Source organism: Apium graveolens, chromosome 7 (assembly GCF_009905375.1).
Source record: "Apium graveolens cultivar Ventura chromosome 7, ASM990537v1, whole genome shotgun sequence".
Lineage (NCBI taxonomy): Eukaryota > Viridiplantae > Streptophyta > Magnoliopsida > Apiales > Apiaceae > Apium > Apium graveolens.
In genome coordinates this window covers 202475266-202496876 of record NC_133653.1, presented here as the reverse complement: position 1 = coordinate 202496876, position 21611 = coordinate 202475266, and the positions used below count along the sequence as shown (strand labels likewise).

Below are 21611 nucleotides of genomic sequence, written 5' to 3'. Positions count from 1 at the left end.
TTGAATATATAAATATTAAATATAGATATAATTTTAAAAAAGTTAAATCACCCTAAAATTGAATTATTTAAACAGATATAAGTACACAAGTTATCAAGCAAAAGATTTAATATTATTTATCAAGATTATTAATAAAAAAAATTAAACATTCATGTTGCATACTTTGTTTTCATGGTTTCTAAAATTTTTAAAATTAATGTATTTTTTTAATTTTTCTTAAGATAATAATTCACAATTATTTAACAATTACTAGTTTTAAATTTTTACTTTATTTTCACATTTTTTTCTTGGAAAATAAAAATTGTACCTATTTTTATTTTTTTGAGCATTGTACACAAAGAATACATACATCCATTTATAAAAAAATTGTGCCCTTCAAAATTTCGGGCCCTGTGCAGTGAACACTTGGCACACCCTTTGACATGACCCTGCTCCAGGCCTGATATTTTAAGACATAAATGGCACTCCTCGAGTCTTTCTGGCTGGGGAAAATGGCCAGGGACACAGATTATAACACAAAGAATTAGACATGCATAGCAGAAGAAGTCCTTTACAGTGTGTTCCTCAAGTCCTCGAATGTTTGTGCAACTGAATGATAGTTCCTGGCCTCAAAAATCTCAACTAGTGACTTTAATGCTTTAAGAATGACTTCTTTCTTTTGTACCTCAGTGGAAATATGTTCATCTTCCCTCCTTCCACTTGTATCCCCAAGAGACAAGCATAACTGTCCCAACCACTCCTCAAAAAATGATGATTTCTATATAGAAATTAGATTAAGAATTAGTGCACATACAAACTGTCTACTGGAAACAGAGAAACTGATGATGTTAGCTTATAGAATGCATAATTAGATGCAATTGATTATCACTCCGTTCAAAATTTTACACTTCAATAGACTTCTCCCCCCAATGGAAATCTAGTTTAATCTCAAGCACAAGGAAATTTACAGAACATCAACTTCGTTTACACATATATTGGTTCACTTCAGATAGTCATTTAAACGAGCACAAGTGAAAATACAGCCTCAATGATAAAACTAGCACGATATATAGTAATAAATCTATGATAAATCAGCAGATCAAGATGCCTATGAAGATCAATTTGACTCCATACTTCAAGAATCGTGGAATTAATTGCAGACTCTTCATAAAAGAAAAAAAAATCATGTATAGGTTTATAAACTTAAAAAATATAATGCTTACTCTAATAAAAATCTCATGAACAAGTTGGTGATCAGCAGCTGAAGCAAGGCCTAGTAAATGAAGCATAGTCGAGGTCAGCTGTAAAAAGCAAACATAGGATTTCAAGAGTAAATCAGCATAAACTACTTGAAATGCAATAAAAGAACAACTTTTGCCTCCTTGAGAAAAAACAAATGCTAGAGAAATAAGCAGTGAAAAATATAATTTCAACAAACTTATGAATATGATTATGTTTATTTAATAGATTACTGATATGTATGCTGAATGGTTTATTCCAATATTACCTACAACGACATAATGAGATGACAAAATTACCACTTTTTTTAGATTATGCGACAAGAATATCACTTTTGAAATTTTTGGCCAAAAATACCATTCTAATATGATTTAGTAATACGCATTTTACAAATGGCTAACTTCTGTTAAAAAAAAATTCAAAAAAAAATTTAAAAAATAATTAGGTCATGTGCATTTACCAAATGCGTATCACTACTTGGATTAAGGTGATACGCATTTCGGTAATGCGTATCTCGTGTTCTGTTTTTTTCGATTTTTTTTCGTTTTTTTTAAATTACGTGACTCATTTTTCAAATGCGTATTAGACTAAACCATTTCTCAAATGAGTATTAGGCTGGTATTTTTTTTGCCAACAAAATTCAAAAATGGTACTCTTGTCACATTTTCTAAAAAAATGGTATTTTTGGCTATCACGACATATACTAAATTTAACTTTTACTTGTGTAAAAGTATCTACTGTTACCCTGACAAATAGCATGACTAGATAAGTTGACTTCCGCTAAAATATATGTTCTATCAAATGAACATACAAGAAAGTTTATGCTTATGAGGTCCAAAAACAGATTACACTTCTTTATTTACAAATTTATACTAATCATGTCTGGCAGGAGCGAAACGCTAGAGCTCACAAGAAACAGATATTTACGCCTTCGAAGCTTCTTGATGGAATTATGGCAGTATGTTCAGTCAAGGGTGCACACTTCAGATTAGATTTCTAAAATCATTTGTACTAGACCTAATATCTACATTTGGCTTTCTTGTTGACTTCGAAGTTGTTCTTGCCTTGTGTTATTTGAGGTTTCTTTTTCAATGAACTTGGTTGCTTTCTATTTTTTAATTTCCATTTGAAGATAGTCTATTGTGGCTTGCCATGTATTATTGTACAGCCTTTTCTGTATATATGTTTAGCCATTTAGCTATAAAAAAGAGAGGAACATATAAGAAAATTTATCTTTAAGTAGATATATTGCTTTACCTACTGGGACAACTATTCAACTCGCGTATAAAAAAAAAGAGCAGCATATGTTTGTAGATTAGTATTCAACTCGCATTTTGGTTAATTTGGTCTCCAGCTCTCTATTTTGGATTCCTAAGCCTCTCTACAACTCTTTTCTAGCAGGTCACTGGCTGGTGTTAAAGCTTGTGCTTTGATGCATCTGTTACATCATAGAAATTCTGTGGAGAGAGGTTTAAATAATTTGTGAAGCCAAGAACTTTACCTGCTTTTGAAGCGCTATCCTATATCTGAAACTAGATGGTGTCGAAATTTGTTGTGAATTTAAATTCTCAAGCATCTCCTCTACACTCTGAAGGACATCTGCAAATGAGCTCCCATAATCTGCATGTATGCATGAATTATCAAAAAGCAGAAGTCCAATTAATAGGAATGTGAAGAACTATATTCACAGAAAGTACACCAATGACATCCTTTATCAATTTGCAAAGAGCAAATGAGATATTAAATAAACAAGCATTTTGAGCATATCAAACAGGTGCAAACTCTGTTCTTAATGTAAATGCCATTTTGATAAATTAAAATCAACAATGAAAATTTACTTAAACTGTGGTGCTTTTAATAGCTTCTGTTTTCACATATCAGCTTAATTATTGATTTAACCCGCCTGACCCCTTTACATATATTGTCCATCACTCGTGAAACTAAACTAGTTTCAAAGTAAAGCTGCACAGATGGGATGCTGACATTGCAACTAATCACAGGGGTGGCACTGGGTGTTTATTATTCATCGCCAACAACTGACAAACAACGGTACAATTATAAAAATAATTTCAAGGTAGAACATGTAATATATAATGTATTCCCGACTTCTCTGCTGGAGTTTTTTGGAGTCTATAATTGACCAAGTATCATTTAGGTATTTTGGGCGCATCTATAATAGAGTCCTATAACATGATTTGAAATCGGCACTACGCCCAGTTAATTTAAACAGAGATCCTTGTAAATTTTTCAATAGTTTCAACCATATTGTCCACATAGTAGGTGATATTTGGGTAGGGTAACAGAATATGATTCGTCCTGTAAAAGTGACATCAAACAAATAATAAATACCAACATTACATCAATCATTGGTCTGGTAAGGAAGTCAGTAAGAAAAAAGGCAAATTATCAAATAGTGTACTGCTACTTTGTAACCGGTCGCCAAACGGCTGCACCAAATAGATAGCTTGCACTTGTATGCTCGAACAAAAACAACTTAAGATACTTGGGTGTGGCCGGAAATATACTCTGTATACTAGGGTCCTTATTTTTCTTGACAATTAACATACTTGCACACACGCCTTGTCGTTAACAAGATGTGAACCCTCCACCTCCCATAAGAGGAGCAAGGGAGATACCATTAGAACATGAGGTTTTTGCACACAATTTTTGCTTCGTCTTTTTGCAACTATTAAGGCAGCATCTCCCCCAAATAACTTCTACTAACATCAAATTTTCCTAGAGGGCAAATGAAATTTTAAAGTTCGATATCAAACATTGTCAAGAAATTGTCTAGGAAAAACGAAAGATAGACAGATGGTAGGAGTGCTAGTATTTATTCTACTGCAATAAAGTTCCAGATTAATACCATATACTGATGGTGGGACAGCCAAAGCAGCAGCTGCCTGTATCTTGATCTTGAAGTTTGAAGAATCACAAAGCAATGATAACAAGATACTGTAAACGGATGGAGCCCTGCAAAATGTTTGCCAGACAAACTACATATGTTATTCATACACCTATATACATTTATTCAATAGAGTAGAAACATGTGAAATCAGTATTTTCAAAAATGCAGGCCTGCCAAGTCAAGAAATTGGAGGATGCTAGCCAGTATTGCAATTATGAAACTAGTCGCCTACGTGCAGTACTCAAGAGCGGAACCTATATAGGTTTAGAGTTGGTAACAGCAGTGTTACAAGAAAAGCTATCTCAAAGTTGGTAATAGCAACAAACTATTTGCATCCTACGCTCATCTCAATTATCGGGCTTTAAGTTGGTCAAGGCATCAGTAAAGGATCCGATAGTAAAGGATCTGACACTAAAGAAGTGTCATGTCAGATCCTATGGCGGTTTAAACCATAGACATCTGTGCAACTCCGGCCGGCTCTTTCGGCAGTCGTACCGATGTCAACACAACGCTGAATCCATACCAGATTTGTCATTGCCAGAAGGGATTGAACGTTGCCGGAGAAGATTATATGTGATGTTGCAAAGAGGTCACTCAAGAGATGATCGGAACAACTCAGAGGAAAGAATACGGATAAGATGAAAAGTGCACGGGAAACTGTGGAATGTTGGATTATGATGCACATATATCAATAAATAAAGATACGTTATGGTAGAAAGAGTAATGCGTATGGACAATTTAGATTGATGTACTATCTACTTGTTACAATTGATGGTGGCCAGGTGTTTAAATAGCACAAATGCATTTATGTACTATGTAATTGATGGTGCTTAGAGTTTCTGAAGGCCAAAAAAAAATTTTTTTGTATCGGTGCGCCTTTAAATTCTCTTTTTCCGTATTACATATCACTGTTGCCAAAATTGAAATACAATAACAAATAACCTAGAATTCGAACTTATGTTATTCAACATTTTTAATTAGCTACTTAAAAATAATAAATGTCAACAAAATAATACTACTTACATTAAAAATACATGTATATATATTCACACACACGCACATGATTATAATAAAATGCATTCCTCAACACCACCAACTAAATTATGAATACTCATGACCAAATGCTGGGAAAAGTTTCATTAACAGAGATTATATATTATACTGGACAATTCTGCTCAAGAGGTCCGCCACGAGATTCAGATACCCTTGATTTCTAAATCAAGCTCTTCTAACAAAGGTATTCATCTTGGTTTCGAAGTATATTTTGTTTTGTTAATTTATATTAAAATAATATTAATTTAAATGAGCATAATGCATACGTAGGACTAGAGCCACGAGATTCAGATACCCTTGATTTCTAAATCGAGCTCTTCTAACAAGGGTATTCATCTTGGTTTAGAAGTATATCTGGTTTTGTTAATTTATATGAAATAATATTAATTTAAATGAGCATAATACATACGTAGCACTAGACATACTTAATCTACATCGAAGACTAGATATACTAAATCTACATCGAAAAATTGTCCTAGTCTATTTATATTTTAAAATTCTTAGAAGGACCTTGATACATCTAGATAACTAGTTGTCAAAAGTCCTCACATTTCTACGTAAAGTAAGCTTTGGAACCATCACACTCTAGAAGCTACATACTTACCATATTAAAAGTATAAGTATGGGACATACTAAAAATGAATAATTATACACTGTGTTAGTTAAAGTGCCTTACCAGTCCATATCTCGTAGTTTAAATGTCTCATTCAAAAATAAATTGCTCAAAGCATGACAAACATTCCACTGGACCTGCTCATAGCCACATTGAAATATAAAGCGCCCAAATAATTAGTTAAATATACAAATGTAAAGTATGTGCTCCAAGATTTAAAAGGAACTAACCTTCACATTCCCGGTGTTCGCACAAGAAATAAATGCATGTACCATCCTTTCTAACAGATGTGAATTAGCCGCACATTGTTGTTGGAATGGCACATGCTCATCATACCTACGAGTCACTAATGATAAGTTTTCCATATCTACTTGTCCATCACATGAACGAAACTGACTTTGACTTGTTAAATGAGCAATTCGGGAGAGGTTTCCAAGAGCTCTTACGGCATTTGCTTTAATCTATTGTCATGAAGGAAAATATATTAAAAACAGGAGCTTAGACTAAATAATAATAGTGATGAATAACGGTCAAAAGTAATAGCATAAGTTCTAGTAGTTAAAGCCTACAATTAGCAAAAAAAAGCCTAGTTACCAAGGACCTGACACAAAAAAGAAAAAAAAAACTAGTTACCAAGGATCAGTCTAGGTATTATTGTTTGGATGTTGTAACACTCTTTCAGTGGTACTGAATTAACTAATTATTTGTTTAACATTTGAGCAGAGCGATATACACAATATACCATTCATGATTTTACACACAACAAGGATTCTTTATCACAACAGGTTGGATATTATTTAATACAGTCGAAATATTTTTACTTTTAACCAATCAACAAAAAAAATATTATCATGCACATCATTTCTTTGTGCATTAGGTGGGCCAACAGCTAGTAATTCGTACACCTATTTTACTACACCATCTTTTATGAGATTTTAAATTATTTTACTGCATGTTATTCCCCAAATCAATTAACCCATTTCTTACCGGAAACTCGCCATGGCAGAAAATTTTTGAGTGAAAAATTGTAGGAATTAACACAAAGATTTACTCAAGGAAGCTGTAAGGCTAGACATATGCTTACTTTGTCGCCATCTTTTGTCAAACGCATAGCACAATCAATCAATAATGGAATCAACTCAGAGCTCCATCTGGCATCTAATTTGGCTGTAAAAAAACAAAAAGAAAAAAAAAATCAGTCACCCCAAGATTATAAATTCTCTTTATTTAAAGCTAAAACCTACCTATAGAACACCTGGTGGTGCAGCCACCCAAAGAATGACGGACAGAATCACATATGTTTGCAATAGCCCAGGCTGAAGCAATCCTCACCTGAAATTATTTTCAAAAATTTTGGCCTTCTTATATACAAATCAGTATACAGAGGACATAGAACCATAAGGAGAAAGAATACCGCGACCATTGGGCTGCGAGTGTTGATTTCTGCTGCATAGATTAATTTCCCAACTATCTCTGCACTATGTACAAATTTAACACATCATAAATTATATGTTTACAAGTATCAAACGAGAACTAGGTGTACAAATACCTCTGAGAAATATGTGTGAAACATGCAATGACACCAATTGCACGACAAGCAGCTGACCTAACAGAAGGAACCTCATCGTTCATTGCAACATTGATCTAGAGAGGTTTCAACAGACCATAGAATGGGGTTCGTTAAGTTGCTCAACACCAAGAGGACATTGACTATATGAGTGTTTTTCCGAGTGAGACTTACAGCACTATCTAGAACGAAGTCCTGTTTTTCCTTGGGAAGAGATAAAAAAACAGAAGAAGTTATTCCTGCGAAACAAGTAACTGCTGCACTCCTCACCTACCATTAATAAACACAGAATAAAAAACCATCCCATATTATAATATAACAAAACAATTTACAGACTTCAGCTGTAGACATTTATTACTTTCAATCAGTTTCCGTGAAAAAAAATCTTGCTGCTTGTCTAACTTCAACTAAACTTACTAACCCCACTGACAGGGGATTATTATTTATTAGCTAGTACAATTTTTTTTTACAACCCAACTTCCACGAGTGCCATATGTTACTAAATTATATATTTACTTCACGTGGTTATTTCTTAATACCCAGAAATTAGGGCTGCATGATGCAAATTAGTTTATTAAGAAAAGTAATTCACAACTAACCATGTGTGAAGTATGTAGCAGAACCGAAGTCATATGGCTATCAATAGATATACACCATTGCATGCTTCCTGCACTCGGCGTTTGAGATTCCTCGGTTGTCACCGCTTGACTTCCTGAACCATATAATGGAGCTGATGAAACTGTCTTTATCTTGACAAGATCAGATGCGAATGGCCTGTCTAGTAATTTGTCATCCGAAAGATCTTCCATTCCTTTAAATCCGGTTATTGCACGAAGGCATTCATCTAAAACCTGTAGACAAGGCATTAACATAGAAATGCAGCTCCAGATGACTCAAATTAACTACTTTTAAAGACACCAAATTCTGGCATGAGATGCTCTGTAAGAAACAACCACGTCCATAATAAGAAAATATTTATGAAGTTCATTTACTAGGATTTAGGGTTCATTACAGTGTTCCAGAGACTACGACACTAGTGGACCTCCATAGTGCTATATTGATAGCATGCCCATTGTGGTGTCCATATGGCTGGCACCCTTGGCTTTTATAGGAAAATATTAAATCATGTATACAAATAAATCTATAATATATAATATAATTATGCAAGTCTTTTAAGTCAATTCTCATGTTCATGCTCTCACTTCCAGCCCTCCCTATCAGCCTCCTCATTAAAAGAGTTGTAATTGTAGAAACCGTCGTCACTATTATAAGGATAAAGGTTATAAGGATCAGGATAAAGGTCAAATCGCACTGGAATGTGAAGAAAGAAGATGAACCGAATATGGCGGCTTATTTTAAAGATAATATAGAGGTCAAATCTCATTGTGAGTTTGAAGCTGTCTATAGGTAAAATTGGACTTGTATTTATATTTTATCGTTTTGTTTCGTAAGAACACAAACATTATACGCGTTCAGTATGGTTAGTTATGTGTATTCTGGAACACAAAATGAACGATTTGCTGAATGAGAACACGCTCATTTTACTCGTCCTAATAAACTTACTCGGCATCCGCCTCCCTCCCATCATCATTGATACATGGAAGCAAATAAAGGACATATAGATCAGAATAGAGGTCAAATCTCACTGGCATGTGAAGAAAGAAGATGAACCGGATACGATGGTTGTACCCGTTATGTGTATTCAGGAACACTCACAGCGCACATAATACTCCGCCGGCTTCTGGGCATTCCAAACAGCAATTTCATCTTTATACAGTTCAAAGTAATTTAAATTTCCCGTATCGTTTCTTTATTTTGATCTTGTAGTCATTCCATCTATGGGGAATGAGATCATAATCATCAAATTCTCGGAACTGTTTGCTACAATGTTGTGCCTTGTGATGCACCACAACTTTGTAGCAAAAAATTGGCACGAGATATCTAACTGATTTGAGATCTTATTCTGGGGGCTAGTCATCCCTATATAGGGCGTCCAATTCATATCTTATTAAGAGAACATGAAAGCAAAGTTAACCAAAGGCATATAGTACAGATTCAATTTTTAAAAAACATAACAAAAAACAAAAAGGATTAAAGTGTCGAGAGAGGCAAGTTTTTCTCAATATGATATTTGGTATAATGGTCGTGTGATAATTCATGCACAATCCATTTTATCCATGGTTCTCCATTTCTCACATACTATCCCAAAAGGTTTCTGGAACATCTTAAACCTTATAATGAAAAAAACTCGTCCAAAAAAAATATTAGAACAAATAAATTATATTGAAAACACGATATATCAATAGTATAAACATTAACTTACCGAAGGATCCAAAGATTTCCTTTTATTTTTGTCTTCAATAAGGCCGCTCCCCAAGCATATTGATCGATTTCGGCCAAATTCTCGATGAATCGGACACAAACCGACTCAATGTCATGTTTGGTGTTGGTTGGAGCAATAAAAACAAATAATAAAATAAGGAGGACAATAACTTTCCGTCTCTCACAATTTTGATCAATGTCTACAACAATGCCCATTATGTCCTTAACTAACACTACTGTCTTATTCTCGAATTTCTCAACTACGCGGAAGAATATTTGATCGTTAAATACAGTTTTATCTTAAAAAGTACAAGTTTACCCTGAACGAATAAACCAATAATACAAAGGACATCCTCCAATGTAGCTCCAAGAGTTTTTCCGTCAATGGTAAAAACTTGACGGTCCGAGTCATAGTACTCTTCGTCAATAACGATGTCCATGAATGATGTGAGCATGTATACTTCCAAATTAGCGATGCTAAGAAGTCGAAAAAGACAATATTGGTTCGCTGTCTCTTGTCGATCATCTTTAAATTCTCTCTCAAGACTTCCCGATAATCTGCCAATAGAAAGCTCTCTCTCGTAAACATATTATCGGGAAGTCAAGAATTTAAGAGCATATGCAACATCGAGCGAGCCAAAACTATCTTTTTTGGCTTCTTAGCATCGTTGATGTGGAGGTAAACATGCTCACATCATTTATGGACAGCGTTATTGACGGAGACTACTATGACTTCGACCGTCAAAGGTGAACGTCAAGTTTTCACCTTTGACGGAAAAACTCTTACAGTTACATTAGAGGATGTCATTTATATTACTGGTTTACCTATTGAGGGTAAACCAACATTATTTAAGACAAGACTGCATTTGACGATAAAATCTTCTTTCTTGTATTTAAGAAATTCGAGAATAAGACGGTAGTGTCAGTCAAGGACATAACGGACTTTGCTGACATTGACCAAAGCAATGAGAGACGAAAATTAATTGTCCTCCTTATTTTATTATTTGCTTTTATTGCTCCCACCAACACCAAGCATGACACTGAGTCGGTGTGTGTCCAATTCATCGAAAATTTGGCCGAAATTGATCCATATTCTTGGGGAGCGGCCTTAGCTTATATGTATTATGAAATACAGCGCTACAAAGACAAAAAAATAAAAGAAAATGTTTAAGGAAATATTTGGATCCTTCCGGTAACTTAATGTTTATACTATTGATATATTGTGCTTCCATTATTATTTACATGTTCCAATAATTTTTATGGTGCATCACAAGTCATGCCATTGTAGCAAACAGTTCCCTCTCATTCCCTATAGTTGAAATGACTACAAGATCAAAAAAACAGGGAGAAATTAGAATTACTCTGAAATGTATACAGATGAAATTGTTGTTTGGAATGCCCGGAAGCCGGAAGAGTTTTATATCCCCGAATACACATAACTAACCTTATTGAACGCTAACAACTATCGCATCCGGTTCATTTTCTTTCTTCACATGCCATTGAAATTTAACCTCTATCCTGATCTATATCCTTCATTTTATTTCAGGTATCAATGATGATAGAAGGGAGATGGAGGATCATCAATCATCACCACCGCATGATACACGCATGCCGAGTAAGTTTACCAGAACACGTATAATGTATATGTTACTATGAAACAAATCATTCATTTTGTGTTCCTGAATACACGTAACTAACCATACTGAACGCGTATAATGTGTCTGTTCTTATGAAACAAAACAATAAAGTATAACTACAAGTCCAATTTTTCCTAAAAACAGGTTCAAACTCAAAATGAGATTTGACCTCTATATTATCTTCAAAATAAACCATCTTATCTGGTTCATCATCTTTCTTCACATGCCAGTAAGATTTGACCAATATCATGATCTTAATATTCTTCATTTTCTTTCAGGTATCAATGATGATGACGATGACGACGATGATAATAAATATGATAATAATGACGATGATTTCTAGGAGGTTGAAAGGGAGGAGTTTCCGGTCATCAAATATTGTACATAGTTATAAATAAATAAATACACATTATGATATGTTACCTCAAAAATACGAATTTTGCGTATACAAACAAATAACAATATTTTAGTATGTACACCTGAATTGTAAATAATGAATAATACATCAGGTTATATATGTGTTATTAAGCATCTAATTCGTAAAATGGATTATTTTCAATTATTGACAATCAGATTACATGCATATAAAGATTAGACGTAATCTGATCATCACATATCACTCCAACTTATGTTTAGGTACCACTTGCTACAGAAATAGTTAAATAACAATTCCAAATAGCAATGATATAGGAATCACAACAATAATTTGGAGAAGCATAGCTAAAGCTACTGCATTATGATGGTCAAGTCTCAAGTATCACCTTGACTGCAGCAGCAATAATTTTTTCCTCTATTGCAGAAGCAGTGTGTCCAGTACTACTATTCGCTGACAATGTTGGAGGTTGGGAAGCAACAGGACTTAAAAATCGAGATACAACAGAAGAAATTTCATCCCAACAAATGATCATGATACTTGGATAGTTGTGTGCAACAGCTCTAAGTGCCTGCAACAAACTACGTATAAGACATCTTTAACATTGACAAGTAATATGGTAAATGGTTACCAATTTATTAGTAAGGGAAATACATTATTTATCGAGTGCCAATATTGGACTAATAAAAGATATACTAACCAAAAATTCCATTAGAACAATATTAGCAACCAACATGCACATGAGCATTTGCATACACGAAGAAACATGTGAACTCAACCTTCTCATTTCGTCTAATATTTATCTATTAATTTAAGGAATTTAGTATAATGTTTGTTAAGCAACACATTTCAATGCACATCTTTCGATGTATAAACCTGAAGTTGCATTTAGTGTTTGATTAATCCATGTTTGTAGTGCAGCTAAACATGTATTTCATAGGAAACTCAAATAAATTATATTCTTAACCTTCGTCATTTAACTTTGAAATGAGTTAGTTCCATGATAAGGTAAACTGTAACCATTCAACTTTTGCTGATTTTTTACGGGTCCTTTTGAAAATTACGTGAGATTCTACATCTTTCATGATCACTTACATCCAGCCAATTCATATTGTGGTAGGCGTAGTAATTCAGTAAAATTGACGATTTCCTGGTAATCTTGTGTAAAGAGTAATAGTTCAACATCTTCGCATTAAAAATCTACAAAATTATTGAACCGTATGCTAAAGATATATGGGTAAAAATGTTTCTACAGTTAATTACTAAACCATATAATTCTATAGTTATAATATTTATTTGACTAAAACAAAATCATCAGTACATGTTCATGTCCATTTCAGTTTAAATCTCTAGTTAATTACATTTTTTTTTCTAATATCGTTTGCTAAATAAGTTGAATCGATGATTATGCGATGTAGAAGGTTGTCGACTTCTAATTAAAGTTGCTTAATTTTGAAATCAAATTAACGTTTCAAGAGCAGGTCCATTGCAATGCTAAAGTTGGTTCCATTTCTATATTTTGAAACCAAATGTATAAAAAAACTCAACTCCGAAGTTGTTGCATATTTGAATGTAATATACATTAATGCATACTTGGTTCTAAATTCGAAACTAATGACGATGATGCATAAATGCATCTAGCCACATCAACAATTAACCTATCAAATGCATGCTGGTGTCCTTTAAATGAATATTAGGAGGGAGGGAGAGGGGGACGGATAGAGACAGAAATTTGAAATTATGTGGATGCAAAATGCAACTAGCATTGGAGTTGAAGTTTTTTGGTGCCAAATTATAGAAATGGCTATAGTCATTTTACATTTAGCATTGGACTCGCTCCAACTATAAAATTACAAAATTTACTCATTAACTTTAGGAATATAATCTATTGTTAAATGTAGATATATTTTACCGAATATTATATATATATACACTCTCTGTTTATATATATATATAAATATAAGAGGGTCTTTTAGAGCTAAAATTCGGGCCAGGCGAGCACTCGAACTCGTTTAACGGGCTCGATTCAGCTCGTTTAACTCATTTAGTTACACGAGCCTAGTCTGGCAGACCTCTCGATTAATCGGCTCGCCTCGACTCGTGAAATTATACGAGCCAAGTTTGGGCAGAGGTTTAGACTCGATTAAATGTAAGATTAAACAAGTCGGCTCGTCTGACTCGTTAAAACCAGCTCGTTTAGTTAAACAAATTGACTCGACTCGACTCGTAAAATTAAACAAGTCAAGTTCGGCAGAGGTTTAGGCTCGATTAAGTAAACAAGCAGGCTCAACTCAACTCGATTAATATCAGCTCGAATTATGTCTGGCTCGAACTCGGCTTGTTCGGCTCGAACTCGGCTTGTTCGGCTCGAATTACAGTCGTATGGTTTTTCTAGTGTGTCCCATGGGCACACTCTAATCCCTAACTTCCACTTGCTTTTTATGAGTTGGCTCATATTAATTGGTGGAAATATTGTGCACACATGAGGGTTCATTCTTATTAATGAGACGAAAACAAATCAAAATATGACACCTAAGTTGTTAATGTGTGCCCATGAACACTCTAAAAAAACCGTATATAATATTAATTTAAATTAAGATGTATAAGAGCTTAAAAACTGAAAAATAAATGATGCAATGCTTCTAGCCACATCATCAAATAACCATATATGAAATGCATGCTGGTGTCCTTTAGATGAACCTTAGGAGAGAGACAAAAAGTTAGTTAAATGTGAAATTATTTGGTCGCAAGATGTAACTAACATTGGAATTGAAGTTTTCTTTTAGCACCAAAAATCACTTTTTGGTGCCAAATTATAGAAATGGCTATGGGCCTATGGCCATTTTACATTTAACATTGTATTTGCCTACAAAACTACAAAATTTATTCACTGACTTTAGGAAAATAATCTGTTCACTGTAGATATATTTTAACCAATATATAATATTAATTTAAATTATGGTGTATGTTGTAAGAGTTAGGAAACTGAGATAACTGATGCAATGCATATACATAAATAATTTGCTACTGTAGAATTTTAAAAAAGAAATAAAATCATATTACCTGTAGTGCTTCAAAGGTAATGACAGGGCTGATTTCTGGATCTGAAAATTCAAACAAGGTGAATAGAACACCTGACCTCCCTTGATATTCAGAACAGCCTGCAAAATATTAGCAAAGACCTGATTCGAAGTAATCATATAAAATCTATATTGAAAAAAGGAAGTCTATAGTGGTAACACATACATATAGGTGCAGTAAAAAATTTAAATGCCAAACTGTAATAAAAAAATATGCACTGATACAGATATAGTGTATAACTACACCAGGGCCTTTAAAGTACCACACTTTGTTATGTTGAAATGTGATTTATAGTCAACTAGTCATAACAAACCCAATTCATGGAATCTTCTCATCAGCAAAGACCATACCTCTCAGCTTCAGGAACCTAGGATCCTGGATAAATTTGATAACTGAAGTATGAACCCCTCTGCAATTATCAATATCTAACAGGGGCACCTCGGATCCCTCTGTTTTTTTACCTTGCTGCTGGACAGGCCAATGATTTCTAACAGTGCACTGGTCATGGAGACCATCAACTTCCCATTACCCCTCTTCTTACCTTAAATCGTTTTCCAAATGATCCGCGAGTTTTATTCAAATAATTCACGAGTTTCAATCTTAAGTGTCATCCCAGCCTTTGTTCATTTAAAAGGATAGACGTCCAAGTTCCAACAAATAACCAACTTCTTATCAAGTTCATGAAGTTTCACAGAAAGTCCCAAGGACATAAAATTCTACTGGAATGTCAGTATAAAACGTGCCACCTCTACTAGATACGAAAAGTTGAAAACAGATGAACAACAATTAATTTAGAACTGGATCCAAATATCCAATTAGTGTTGTTCATAAGTTTGTTGGTATAGCATTTTAATTTGAGAAATAGGATTTCTGAAGAACAAATTGAGAACCTAAATAATATTGCTTTGTAAATTTAATGAACTAAAAGTTTTAGCTGAATTTCAAAGTAAATGAGATGCAAAAAACTAGGGCACACAAATAAAGATGATTTGGTGTTCAGCTCTGGTAATATATTGATTAGCAAGTACTCTGTACAAAATTAGCTAAATATATCCACACTTGCAGATAATCCCCCAATGCTTCTTTTTGTTCAGCATGCTTCTTTATTCTCTGTCCACTGCCGAAGAGGTCAGTTCCAGCTTTCTCTCAAAACAACCAAATTTTAACAGCTTGTGACTAAGGTTGCTTATCATGACATCTTGACTACAAAGATTGGAGTTCTTTTACAGGTCCCTTGCGGCAAATAACATATAGTTAAATAACAGACCTGCTTTTTTTTTTCTGGCAAAGTTGGTTCAATCCTATATGGCTATATCTCAAATAGCAAGTTCTTCAAGAAGATTACAACATCTATTTATTGCTCATAGATCTGCCACAATGTTATTAGGCTTCTATCAGCTTGCCACAAAACACCCTTCCTAAGAAAGTAGTTCGATACTGAATATGTAGAGTACTTTAATGGTCTGACCAATTGATCCTATATCACTATATATGTAAATTTAAATTGATAAAAAGGAGATCAGTAAACAGCTAAATATTTAAAATCAATTTTTTGACCTCTGCGATATATTTTGAGAATTTAATACACTGATTTTTTTATGGGAAGAGTAAGCTTTAAAGCAAAACTAACCTGTTGATAGCTCTAATAGAAACAAGTCATTCACCTTTGAGGAGGAGGATACAGACAAAGCTACAGTCAAGCAATTAATAGCAACAGCCTGTAACAATGAGTAGGTTGTAATTTAAATATAATCAGCTTCAACAGAGGGCTGGGGACAAATGAATTATAGCTGCGGAATACCAAATTACAACACCCACTAAAACATACAAAGAGAAGAGTTTAGCTCGATAGATAATGAACAATTTTTATGAACATAGAAGAGTTTAGCTCGATAGTTTATGAACAATTTTGATATGAAGACTCATGTAGGAATGAAATTTTTAACAAAACCGATAGTTACCATGGTTATTAAGTCGACAAGTCGACAAGTCGAGCCCGAGTACCGTGGAATTGACTAGTCGATAAGTCGCCCGACTAGTCGTAAAAAGTCGTAAATAGTCGACAATATCCTATTTAGAGTAATTATAATATATAATATAAGTAAACAAACTTCAAAATAATAATTCAAGTAAAAACTAATAGATAATAAGTTCAAATACCCAAAGTCAAACATCTCTAATCAAATAAAAACATAACTAAAGAGTCAAATCAACTAAACAAACACAATCATGCATCATATTCATCCATCTCGGAATCATCTCCATCTCCTCCTTGGGTATTCTCCTCGGGTGGGACACCATAATCATCTTCCACTTCCTCATCATCGAAAGGAATATTATCTTCATCTTCATCTTCTTCATCAATCCGATCTTGTGTCGAACTAGTGTTCCGTCGAGCATAGGTTAGAGTGGAACCACCTCTAGCTCTCCTCGGAAAATGTTGAAATTAATGTTATAATGTTATACAGGTGCAACAGAGGTGTAGCAGTGGGTGTACTGTAATGAAGCAGAGTGGGAGCAGAAGATCATTTTTTGATTCTGCTTTTTTTATTTTTGTAACAGAGGTGTATAAATAGTTAAAGAAGAAAGGCCCACTGTAATTTGATGACGAGGTGTAAATGTACACAAAGTTTGTTTGATTGTGAAATATAAATAAAATTGAAAACTTGTTTTTGGAAATTTGATAAATTAAAATTCAGATGTAATTAAAAAATAAGGGGACTATGTTTTTTACAGTAAATTTTAAAATTATTTTGAAAGAATAACAATAATATTATGTGAAATAAGAATAATTAAAAAAATAAAAGTAATGAAAAAACCAGTGAACAAAATCAAAATGAAAATAATGAAAACAATTTTTGATAATTAAAGTAAAAATCAAAATCGAAATTTTAAAAAGAAAGTTTAAATTTTTTAAAAAGAAAGTAAAAAGAAATTATATTAAATTTTTAAAAAGAAAGTTTAATATATATACTTGTATATACATACGTACACGACGTTAAAAAAAGTTAAAAAGATGAAGAGGGAAGAAGAAGAAACACAGAGAAGAAGAAGAGAAGAAGAGATAGAAGATTGGAGAAGAAGAGACGAAGAGAAGAAAGACTTACCGGAGAAAATGGAGACGAGCCGCCGCCGGAGAAGAGATAGGATTGAAGTCGTCGTATTGCGGCTGTGCCCTTTCTTTCTTTGTGTTTGAGACAAACAAAACGTAAGTTAAACTCTAACAAACCCTTTTTTTTCAATTCGGGTCAGTAATAAACCGGGTTTTTGGTCGGGTTTCGGGCCGGGTTCCGGGTCGGATCCGGGTAAAGCCCATGAACTTCAAACTCACAAGTCGAGCCTCGATTCGACGTAACAACAGTGATAGTTACCCAATCCGTTCCGACCCAAATGGATTTTAACCGGATCCTATTTTTTTGGGTTTATTTTTATGCAAACCGACCCAAAACCAGAATTCAGAACCGATATATTATATGTAATATTCTTAGGTTATAGCCTGTGCAATCCAAAGAGTATTTTTAATATTTTTATACTTATTTTTTATAGATATTTTAATTATAATAATTTTTTAAATGAATTAAACCCTTAAAAATAGGTTTAATATAAAGTAGCTGTTAGCGATGTGTTTAATTAAAATATCTATATGTGTTTAATTAGAATAGATTTGCAAAACAGTTAGGCATTTAGCAATATGTTTTAAATAATAAGAAGCTTAAAAAATTAAAAATAGTTAACTCCTAAAAATGTACTACAATCTATTTTGGACCCAAGTAACAACATAACGTAATAAAACCCGTAATAAAACCCTAGTAACAAAAAAAACTGTACCAACCAACTGACCACTAAACTTTTAATGTTCCGGCTTTAATAATATAGTATTTCTTGTTTCTCATTATATTTTATTATGTTACATTTTTTTAAAAAAAATATTACATATATGTATAATATTTTACCAAATTTAGAATATTCTACCAAAAAATATATACATTAGTTTATTATGACATTATAAAATAGTGAATAAATTATATCTAACTAAAGAATTTCGGGTTCAAGTTTCTACCATTTCGTGTTAAAGTAGGGATTTTAGTGTGAATACATGGGCCTAGTTTTTTATCATACCAGACTATGGTATGTTACATTGCAAGCATATGCTAAGTGTACTTGTATGTGCAAAGTAGGGATTTTGGTGTGAATGCATGGGGCCTAGTTTTTTATCATACCACACTATGGTATGTTACAAAAATCGCTTGGTGTGGTCAATTGCCCATTTGTATATATATTAGCATATTTTTCATATTTATATATTCATTACTCGTAATAATATTATTTAAATTACATACATGTTCTATTATAATTATGTAAAAAAATTGTGAATTTCATGTTTATATATTGATATTTCCATTAATAAAATGAATGAGCAAACTCGTGCTTGAGCACAAGTTCATGAGAAAATTCATGAGAAATACATCCCCTGTCAAACTTTAAAACAAAATTTTTTTGCTCGCCCGGAGCTTGAGTTCGGTGCTTACACTAACGAGCCAGACTTGAGTAATCAAAAGTTAGGCTCCGTTCATTTATTACCCTACTTCTACGATTATAACTGAGACAACCTTTATTTTATATAACAATAGACCTGATAAGTTCAATTTAACAGGTATCTAAGCACTATCTGTTTCCGGACATGATTTAGCTTTCCTGCAATAAAGTGTGTAAACAATCCCCTAAAATTTGTGTAACATGAAAATTTTGCAAATGTGTGTGTGTACATGCATTTTAGTGATTTTTTGATTGATAGCTATATATGTATCGTTTCTTGTTTATCAAGTTCTTTAAAATTTACTTTTTCATTAATGGTTGAACTATGGTTTCACTTTGATTGAGGACTGAACTGAAGCTTTATTAATAAATCTATCTTCATAAATTGAAAACAGATTTAAACAAAGAACTTCTAAATTTCCTTAACATTTGCCAAAATTATAAGAGCTCTAAGAGCATGTCCAATGCTAGTGCTAAATACATATAGCTATTGCTATATAATGAAACCAAAAAAGTGATTTTTGCTAAATAAAACTTATAGTCCAATGCATAATTTTTAAATGACACCAAAGACTTCTAAATTAAGTTATATTTCAACTACCTAACCTTTAATTAGACAAATACATGTAATTATTGCTTCATTTAATTTTTAACTCTTCATTTTGTCACTTGCATGCCTATGTGGCAGTTGTAACATCTATACTTGAATCTACATTTAGAACCAAGTATTGTATTTTTCTATTTTAGAACCAAGTTTAGCATTCATCGCAGATGTGTTTTATAATTGATGCTATATTATAGAAATAGTACCTCTTTTAGCATTGCACTAGACAAGCTCGAAATCAAAAAACCTATAACACTCGAGATTCTTTCAATCAAATTTATCCTCATATTTCTCAAAAGATTTTAGATTCTAAAATGCCGAATATTACTCCATCCATGTTTTTGCTACACCCTGTCTAAATGAGAGAATTATACTTAAAAGTGCTTTAAGGAAGAATTGAGGGCAGTGCATATCAATTTAATGAGGAAAGTTGTTGAGTATTAACAAGATACCAGGACACAATCAGGTATTAGATGGCTGTGGCCAGATTCATGGAATTAAGGTCTATACATGAATACTTCTTATGATGACCATCGGAAGACACGTTTCCTACTGGCTGATGAAGACTGTAAGGCAGTAAACTGACTTTAACATGTAGTTTGAATCTTAATGTGAAAAAAGGTAAGTTTGTAAGGGAAAATTTACATGCAAATACAACCAGGTGTCCACTGAAATAAACAGAAACTTAAGGTACAAAATTTGCAGACTAAAACTCCCTTTTTATGGTCATAGGAAATCACCAAAAGAATTAAGTAAATGATTTGAACATGCGTTAAATTTCTTCCTACCATTATATTATCAGTTGTGAGACCAAAAAAGACTGTCATGTTCCAAGTATCCCTCATATTATGTGCATCAATACATATTGGAAGGTTTAGAATGTCAAAATTTACAAGCATCCCAATAGGTATAAGAGACATGGGTTTACTTCTGGAATTTCTAAATATTATAATAGGTCTAGACAATTAAGGCCAAGACTCATCCAAAGCAACTTCAAAGTTGGTAACTCCTTAGTTTGTCCAATTTAACATGAAGCCATCAAATTGAAGAGAATTAGGCTATGTCTGATTCCCAAAATATAATAATCAATACCATTTATACGCGTAGACCTGCAGCAATATATTGAATACTAACCAGTAGCCCGCAGTTGATATCTCTTCTGAATAAAGAACTCTCTTTAACCGTTGCATGGAGAGATGTAATACTTGTTGACAGTAGATCATCAGGCAGTCGTGAATATCTGTATAATTACATATTAAGATAAGGATATTAATATTGTCAATATAATCATCATTCTCGTGTATATAGGTGCTATTTACTAGCTGATTAGTATGTCTATAGCTGTTAATTATTAGCTGTAAATCTCTGACTTGTACCAACTGTATTAGGCTTGATTTAGGCTGATATTATGGGGATATGATAGGCTGATAATAGGGGATTCTGTAGGCTGATTTCCAGACAGATTTAGTGGGATCTGCTAGCTGATTTGTGGCTCTAATTAGCTCAGCTGTACCTATAAATATATGAGCTTGTTGTATAACATTTTCATTGGAAAATATAAGCATTTTCACACATCTTTGTCATGGTATAAGAGCTGATTATTTAAAATCTGCTGCTGAAACTTTAAAGCAGAAAGGCAGACGAACCAGGCAAATCATCCGCCTCCCCAAGTTAAACTGGTGCTTGTTATTGCACCCGG

At 33.3% G+C, this 21611-nt stretch overlaps 1 protein-coding gene across 3 annotated transcripts in view; it reads right to left on the bottom strand.

Annotated features, from left to right (window-relative positions):
* Positions 1-269: 269 nt before the first annotated feature.
* Positions 270-21611, bottom strand: part of LOC141672065 (uncharacterized) — a 36412-nt gene continuing 15070 nt past the window's right edge. Inside the window, exons 12-27 of one of the 3 annotated variants that reach the window (XM_074478564.1) lie at positions 21047-21152; positions 16403-16490; positions 14755-14852; positions 12080-12262; positions 7959-8210; positions 7534-7563; positions 7342-7436; positions 7207-7270; positions 7037-7124; positions 6877-6959; positions 6023-6253; positions 5856-5929; positions 4085-4191; positions 2720-2838; positions 1203-1280; positions 270-757 (exon numbers count right to left, since the gene is read on the bottom strand). In XM_074478564.1, coding sequence (XP_074334665.1) covers positions 551-757; positions 1203-1280; positions 2720-2838; positions 4085-4191; positions 5856-5929; positions 6023-6253; positions 6877-6959; positions 7037-7124; positions 7207-7270; positions 7342-7436; positions 7534-7563; positions 7959-8210; positions 12080-12262; positions 14755-14852; positions 16403-16490; positions 21047-21152 — 1903 coding nt within the window. In that variant the 3' untranslated portion in view covers positions 270-550. Of the gene's footprint in view, positions 758-1202; positions 1281-2719; positions 2839-4084; positions 4192-5855; positions 5930-6022; positions 6254-6876; positions 6960-7036; positions 7125-7206; positions 7271-7341; positions 7437-7533; positions 7630-7958; positions 8211-12079; positions 12263-14754; positions 14853-16402; positions 16491-21046; positions 21153-21611 lie in introns of all 3 variants that reach the window. The other 2 variants (XM_074478562.1, XM_074478563.1) reach the window with 2 other exon arrangements.